At 32.1% G+C, this 8,409-nt stretch overlaps 1 protein-coding gene across 2 annotated transcripts; it reads right to left on the minus strand.

The window, feature by feature from the left end:
- Nucleotides 1-1,122: 1,122 nt before the first annotated feature.
- Nucleotides 1,123-8,409, minus strand: BIOF (biotin F). Of its 2 annotated transcripts, none has more exons than XM_020349799.3 (11): nucleotides 7,905-8,409; nucleotides 6,943-7,085; nucleotides 6,730-6,837; nucleotides 5,463-5,701; nucleotides 5,325-5,366; nucleotides 4,676-4,763; nucleotides 4,274-4,407; nucleotides 4,067-4,155; nucleotides 3,144-3,294; nucleotides 2,836-2,918; nucleotides 1,123-1,508 (listed from the first exon to the last, which is right to left on the minus strand). In XM_020349799.3, exons 1-10 carry the CDS (start codon nucleotides 8,131-8,133, stop codon nucleotides 2,876-2,878), a joined length of 1,266 nt encoding a protein of 421 aa, XP_020205388.1. In that variant the 5' UTR covers nucleotides 8,134-8,409; the 3' UTR covers nucleotides 1,123-1,508; nucleotides 2,836-2,875. The 2 variants fall into 2 exon arrangements, with proteins under 2 accessions (XP_020205388.1, XP_020205387.1); XM_020349798.3 differs by having other exon boundaries at nucleotides 2,836-2,904; nucleotides 7,905-8,407.

Here is an 8,409-nt window from a genome sequence, read left to right on the forward strand (position 1 = left end):
GTAAACTTGAGTATAAATGATCTTGATTTCACACCCACAAATTAGAATAATTATCTTAAGCATAAATACTTTTAGAAATTATTATTCAACAAAAATATTTTTAGAAATTTTTCTACAATAAAATATTCATCTTATATATTACACAAACTAAAATATTACTAGCCTAATGTAAAAAACTACATATTTTTACTCAAGGTTTGCTTGTTTTTGAAAAGATAAAACCAAACTGGACTATATGATAAAAACAGTTTGGTTACCCAAATTTATTTTTTAATAAAGCGGAACGGTTTGACTTTTTTCATAATGATTCTATTTTATATAGTTTGGTTATCATTCTATACTTGTTTATATAAATTTTGTCAAAAGTACCAAGCCGAATCACTTCAAGAAAATAGTTCAATCATCCCCACAGTGATTCAGTTCAAGAAAAAATTTCTCAAAACAACTCAGTTTTTATAATCAGTTCAAATTTGATTCCATTTTTTTTTTCGCACATTCCTAAGCCAAAGCATCTGAAAACAAGTTTGGAACCAAACAGGCAAAAACATGGAAAAATCCGATTTGCATGACACAAAAGGGTTTGTAAAGCTAATAAGCTCCCCCAAACACACTGGTAGTGTATCGTTTTCTACACCATCTTGGAATCATTTGTCGACACACATGATGTATATAGAGAGAGTGTTAGGCTCTATTGAAATAAGGTATAAATCTAAAAATTTATACTAAATTTTATATTTTCAACAATTTTTTTTTGAATAATACAAATTTAATCAATTCAATCATTAAATAATGTTATATTATACTTAAGATAATGTATATCAAACTTTACATCATTCCAAAATTATTTAATAGTTTATTATATTATTTAATTTTAACGTATAATATAATATTTAAAATGTGTAAATATTTACTTTTAAATAACATTTAGAAAGTTAAAATCATGTAAAATTTGATATATATGATTTTAAATATAATATTACATAAGTTAATTATTAGATTTAAATTTGTATTATACAAAAACTTGTTAATGGTATAAGATTTAATGCCAGTTTTTAGACTTCTATATTATATAAACAAATCTCACTATATATAATGATGTCATTAATAATGCATGACTAATGATTGTATTAAAAACACAACCTAAACTAAAAGTTGATAAAAATTACATACATATAGATACCTTTAGTTAACAATATTTATCTAGATGTTGACAAAATAGCTTGTCATTTTGGTATAACATGAAGGAATAAGCTAGCAGCCTACAACTATAAACGGAATATAATTGACTTCAACTGCTAATGACGGCACTAAGGGTATACTTATTTACGGCATAGTCTCAATCATTGATGATGCAATTCATCTTGGAAGAATCAAAAGCTAGCTACAGTCTTGCATAGCTATTGCAGCCATATATGCGGGTATCTTGGAAATTGATGCAACTTGAGAGTGCAGCTGCTAGGTTTTCCAGATCTTCCCTTGTATGGACTGCGCTTAGGGCCACTCGCAGCCTAAAGAATATTAGATGCAAAAAGAATTAAATAACAGATGTACAGTGAATGAATTTCAACTTGAAAAATTATAATAATCCCACTGAAAAACGTCAACCTAGGTTCCACCTGGTATGTTAACCAGGCACAGTTAAACCAATATTATACATACTAGTAGAAGAAACAGGCCTCTGTATATTTATTTTTTTTAAGGATTTTGAGAGAAGAAAACGATTGTAGGAGAAAAAGAAAAATATTGAGATTCAGGAATAGGTAACACTATATATTATTAGTAAGAGTTGGTAGTTGTCTTTTTTTTTAATTATAGAAACCAAATTATAAAATGTGTGATATGGTTTCAGGTGAAAAAATGTTTGATTAAAAATGGAAACCAAATGGAGTTTACAAAAAGAAGTGTTCTCTTTATAATTGGTTTAGATGAATTAATAATCTCGAGATATAGTAACTACTTGTCAGGCTTATTTAACCGTCAGTAATACAAGTACAAATTCATAATTATATATACATATTCATTTATCCTTAATCACTTGAGTCAAAGTTAACCATCATTACATATTTCAACAATCTAATGATACTATTAACCACATGAGACATTTAATCATTAGTGTTACAAGTAAAGATTGATATTTGTTTAAACTCATTCATTAACTCTTAACCTCTTGAGACAAAGCTTTAGATATTTCAATACTCTCGTGATACTATTAACTACAAATGAGACATACATAGACATACATTAGTGTCACAAGTATTAGAGTCTGTTTAAATACAAATTATAAATGTTTTTGAGAGCTTCTCTATTGTAAAAGAAAAAGTATTTTTCAGTAAAAAAGACTTTTAAAAACATTTTTAAATTTATATCTAAACAGGTTCTTAATCAATAATTATATACAATCACATTCATTTTGTATTAACTACTTGTGAGACAAAGCTAATTATGTACACATGGTTAATTATCTGTGTTGGGTGCACGCTGGGTGGAGAATCTTAGTGGTACTTTTATCATTACTCTTTCAACTTTCAGATTTTAATTAAAGCGAATATAGGATAGACTAAATTCCCAAATTAGTTTTCTGAATTGTGAGTTAAACATTTTAATCTATGAAATTTTAAAAATCTCCATTAGTCTCTGACTATGCATACACATCACCCACTTTAGTCCTTCTTGATGCAAAATGACAGTGGAAAATAAGGTGAAAAAAGAATTAAAATGAACTATTTTATGTAAGTTAGGAACTAATGGAAGATTTTTAAAAACTCGGTGACTAAAATGTCTAACCCTGTGTATCTGGATGACTAATTTAGAGGTTTCATATAAAAAGATATAAACCTGCATGAGTTAGGAGGCACAGTAGGTGGTCTGATTGCAGTCACGTGGAAGCCACATTGCAATAAATGCCTGTTCCAGAAAGACTGAAAATGCTTAGTGTTAAAATGCCTTCATGATCAGCTTGTGAAGCTTTGGTTCAGCTTATAGTAGAAAAATAATCGTTTTTTGTCAGCTTTAAAATATGTGTTTTTTCTCAGAATTAACCTTAACCAAACATGCATGGAAGAGAAAGTTGAGTGATACAAGAATGAATAACCTAAGTACATGGAAAGAAGAGTTTAGGAGTGTATTAAGAGAGGGAAATTTACCGGCTTGCTTGAAGTGCTTTGTCTTCACTGCCTACGATTAGGGATATAATATGACTTGTAACAGGGATTCCTGTAAGTAAATGGAAGTCTTTCACCCGGTTCCAAATAGCCTCTCTACGCCATTTCTCAAGTTTTGCCACTTCCACAGCAGCTGGAAAATCGCATCGCATCACACTTTTAACAAATAAATAATTCCTATAAGACATGGGGAGCTAAGCAATAGCAAAAGAAATGATAATATATATTTAATCTCTGAACTAATATGCCAAGAAAGGTAGAAGAAGATCAATTTAACCAACTCTGAAGTCTGAACAATTCTTCCTTAGCATCAGATTGAAATTACCAACTCTCATCTAAATGACTCCTGTTCACATATATGCACAACTGTATTGATTTCTTCATCTGAATGGAAGTTGTCCCAATTTAACATTTTTTCCTATTAAAATTAAACGATCTACAGTAGAACAATGTTGTGAATGCAATAGTCAGGTAAATAGCTTTATTCCTCTAAATTATAGGATGATGTTAGAAGTGAGAATGATAGATAAGAAATCTATCACAAGACTACAGCCTATAAGGATATAGCTTGATACATATGAAGGACCAGGGCAAGTGGTAAATCCTTAGAAGTAGGAATTAATAAGAAAAGCATAAAGTGCAATACGATTATTTTCTCCATAAACACTTCTAGGCGAAAAAAAAATATGAAAGAAAAACGAAAAAAGTTTATCCATAAATTAAAATTAGCTTAAGCTAATTTATAGATGCTCTCTAGTATAACTTTTTCAAAAAATTATTTTTAACTTGTGCACATTTAGAAGCGTATTCATTTTTCCTTCTTATTTTTTCTCTCTTATAAATACTTCTGAAAAAATTTATCCAAACAGACTCAATATCAATTCAAGTAGAACACTGTAGCTTACCATGAGCAGCAGCAGCAACTGGAACCGGTGCAGCAGTTGAAAATATAAATGAACGACCTCTTGATTGTATTAATAGTTTCCACCTTTTGCTATTAGAATTCATAAAATAGCAAAAGTCATTGGTGAAATATTCGAGAAACATAATATGCTTTTGTTTCAATGTTATACAGAAACTAATTTCAGGAGCAAGTGCACTCAAATAGTCACCTGCATGCTATAAATCCTCCATGGCAACCAGCAGCTTTACTTAGTGTACCAATGCATATGTCCACATCCTTCTCACAGTTGAACTCCTCAGCAACACCACCACCATTTTTGCCACAAACAAATGTTCCATGAGCCTGTATATACAGAGATTTTTATTTTGATTGTTTATAGTTGCACAAGACTTTGTAGCAAGGAGAAGCTACATATTTCTATCACATAAATATTGAATCAGGAAGACAATATATGATAGAGTGGGTGGGTAATTGCTATCTAGGAACAATAATGAAATGTTATAACTGTATTATGAATATAATTATTATTGTAAGCTCTCTGTAAGTCTTAATCCAAGGATCAGAACCATGTATAAAGAAAAAAAAAATTGCTGAAACATATTGGTTTTACATCATCAATGACTAACAAAAAACCATGCTTCTTGCGAAGTTCTGCTAGCTCAACCATAGGCGCATAGTCTCCATCCATGCTAAACAAGCTGCAAAAAATAGGATGAACTGTAATGCACATCGAAAATTATTTGCAAAGAGTAGGCAAAGTTCATTGTCATCAGAAATATGAAGAAACACTAAGAAATAGGATAATCTAGCTTCTCTGTCCACAATCATGAGTAATTCTCAGGTCTAGGTATTGAAAATATTTCCAAACGACCAATCATGCCTCTCTTTAGCAGGGAGGATGTAAGTTATGCCGAAGGATGAAATACTAGTGAAAAACCAAACACGTGCATTTAGCATGATGACATATTAGAATGTCAATAAAGCACTTTAATCATTGCTTCATTATATCTTTTAGGTAGAAATAAATACAGTGATATGCCTCCCTTCTCTTTTGGTTCTTTCAGTTAAAACAGTAATGAGAATTGCTCAAAATCATTACTTATGAGTAATTAATTTAAATAAGGCATAATTTTAGAAAAGCTTTGACATCTTTTTCTGTAACGGTTTTGGCCTTTCTGATTTTATCAAAGCAAAGCATCACAGTGTAGTTGTTTTAAACCTTGAGCATTTTCTATTTTCCTAGTAGCAGATTTACTCACCTGTCAGTCACCACAACTTTCTTCCTCATGCTGCAATTAGATCTGTTTTATTCATAAATGACAATGTCAACGCATTGAGTGACTATACCAGAAGTGAAAAAGAGGTCAATTTGCAAATGAGGGAAAGGGAAAACCTACAATAGCATATTGAGGTGGGACATGTCACAGTGTCTATATACATACACCTTTACGCTTTTTTGCCTCTCAGCAAGACGAATGCCATCAATTATTGATGCATGATTTAATGCATCAGAAAAGACAGCAATCTTTTGGTCCTCTGAAGGTACATTATTCCGAGCTAAGAGAGAACCCACACTTCCTATTGCCGTCATCAAGGCCATATTGGCAGCAAACCCTGTGGGACAAAGAAGGCAATCCTATAGCATGGATTTTAAACCAAAAATGAGTCAGCATTTCATATAATCCAGACTATTTGGGTCCCTTCTTCAATTCATTAGACAATAGGTGGGTCTGAGAAGAATGTAACCCATAAGCTCCTTATAATCAAAAGTTGGCCAGCATATATATGCGGCTCGTTGGGATTAATTTTATACTTGTCAACTCATAAGTACATTCAAACATGGTCATTGAAACCTTAGTCATAAATAAGTGAAAAGACAATAAAATAAAAGCATATTTTATTATTTTTTCAATTTGAGGCAGACCATATCCATCCAATTCAAATATTAATTGCCTAAAAACGACTAATCATAGTCAGGGACATTGATAAAATAATGACAACTATTTAGAATAACCATTTTGTGTATTTTGGTAATCAAGCTTTTGCAGAACAGTCTTCATCATCAATAAAATATATCACCTCAATAAACACTTTGGGTGTATTTCGCTAATCAACTTAATTAAGTGCTCTAATCAAATAAGTGTTTATACAGTAAGCACTTATATAGGTTCATTACTAAAAAGATACTTATATAGATTGTTTCTATAATCGAAGAGGAAATAGGGTTAAACTGTTTACATATAAGTTGTAACATATTTTCATAAGCTATCCTTGAGAACTTGTTAAAATAAGCTGAAAACAACTTATGAATATATCATAAGCTATTTTTATAAGCTCCCTCAAACACTTACAAAAGTGTTTATATGACAAGCCCAAATAACTTGTAAATAAGCTCTTCCAAACACACCTCGTAGTCTTCATTAATAATCAATAAGATCAAGCAATGTTCAAACTAGGACAAAGGAGCAACCACAAGCATGCAATCAATTTGCGACTGGGCATCATTAAACAGTATTCTATTCAATTATACTAAACAATGGCATATGATTCTAGATTTTCAAGTTTAATCATAGCCATCAATTAATTATTCTTCAGCTAGGCTACAAAGTAGAACTAATAACCAAACCAGAACGGTTTAAGTAGTTTTTGCAAGTCAGTCATTACCTCTTTCTTTTTCAAATCTGCAAGGCTCAACTCGAGTAGCCTATGATAATTGGTATATCCACAAATAAGAGCAGAACCCCTTGGCCCCATACCATGTTCTTCGGCTGCCTGAGTCAGAACAATGAACATTATGGCAATGAGTTCATACTAAGAAAACAGTTGAACCAAAGTCTCAGAAAAAAAATCAGAAAGAAGAAAGAACAGCAAGCACACCTTTGCAGCAGCCTTTCCAATAGTGGGATGGGAACTCAGGCCTAGATAATCATTTCCAGAAAACAAAATTAATTTTTTAAACTTCTCATAAGATGCCCCTGCTTCATCATCACCATCAGCTGCACTACAAATAATCTCATCACCTACCCCCCCGAAAGAAAAAAAAGAATTTCATTGTTATCGTCAGTAATCAGAACAAAGACACTACGTTCAATATACTTTTAAAAAATGAATTGAACGACATTTATGCAGAAGACCAAAAGGCAGTGGAATCTAAGGTTCATACAATATTTTTTGGTTAATTTTATGCATCTGTAAAAAAATATTACACTTGTATAAATGTTAAAAAGTAAATAACGTGACATACTGGAATTAAAATTATGAAAAGTTTTAAATATATTTTTAGTCTATTAAATTTGGAATATTTTTTTATCCACTAAATTTTAAAAATATCTTTTTAATCCCTACAATTTCAAAAATAGTTTAGGTCCTTCTATCCAAACATCATTAGTGAACTAGCTACACAGAATCCCACCAGTAGTGTTCTTACCAAACCTAATTGTTGCTGCACAGCTAACTCAATTTGCTTTTGTCAATGATGCTGCAAGTGGTCCGAAAGGCTAAAACAAACATTTTTCGAAATCATAGGCACTAAAAAGATATTTTTTGAAATTTGGGAAATCAAAAAGAAAAAAAAAATTACCCAAATTAAGGCCACAAATATATTTAAGCGTGTTTTATGATTTCAGTCATTTTAGTCTTTATTTTTGTAATTTCAAGAGTAAAACGAGTGTCATTTATATAGGAACTTAAACAACATTTTAAAATTACAAGAAATAAATTGAGGGTGTATCTCCAGTTCTACTTAGAAGCTGAGGTGCCCATGGTTATTAGAGAAACCACAAAAGCTAGGTAGATAAATGAGTTTTAAAAAGGAAACACGGGCGAAGAATGAAGGGTACCAGAACTCGGGGTGTCATGCATCCATCTAGAAAACGTGGTGTGAGCAATTTCCACCTCAACAGAGGAGCGGTCCCATTGGTGCATTTGGTCGAACACTTGGAACGCAGCGTCGTCAGGGGTGTGGTTGCGGAGGCAAATGGGTCTGAGAGAGCGAAGGACTTTGAGAGAGTGAAGGGCCGCGAGTGCCTCTCCGAGCCACGTGTCCCAGCATGCACTTGGAGCCTCCATTGTAGGGTTGATAATGCTAATGCTGTTGCTGTTCCTATTGCTATGCTATGACACAGAAGAGAAAAGAGAAAGAGAAAATGCAAATGAATGCAGCCTAGTTTTGGTTAGTTGGTTTTGGTTGGTTGGCTTTTGAGACTACTTCGGGGCTGCTGGCTGCTTTCTCTTGTCAGCTGGTCACGTGTGCTGCATCATCCTCTGCTGTCTCTTTTTTTCGGCTAACTACCAACAAATCTTTCAACTTCCTCATCACCTATTTGCCATTAAGGTTTTGTTTGA

Source organism: Cajanus cajan, chromosome 10 (assembly GCF_000230855.2).
Source record: "Cajanus cajan strain Asha chromosome 10, NIPB_CcT2T_4, whole genome shotgun sequence".
NCBI lineage: Eukaryota > Viridiplantae > Streptophyta > Magnoliopsida > Fabales > Fabaceae > Cajanus > Cajanus cajan.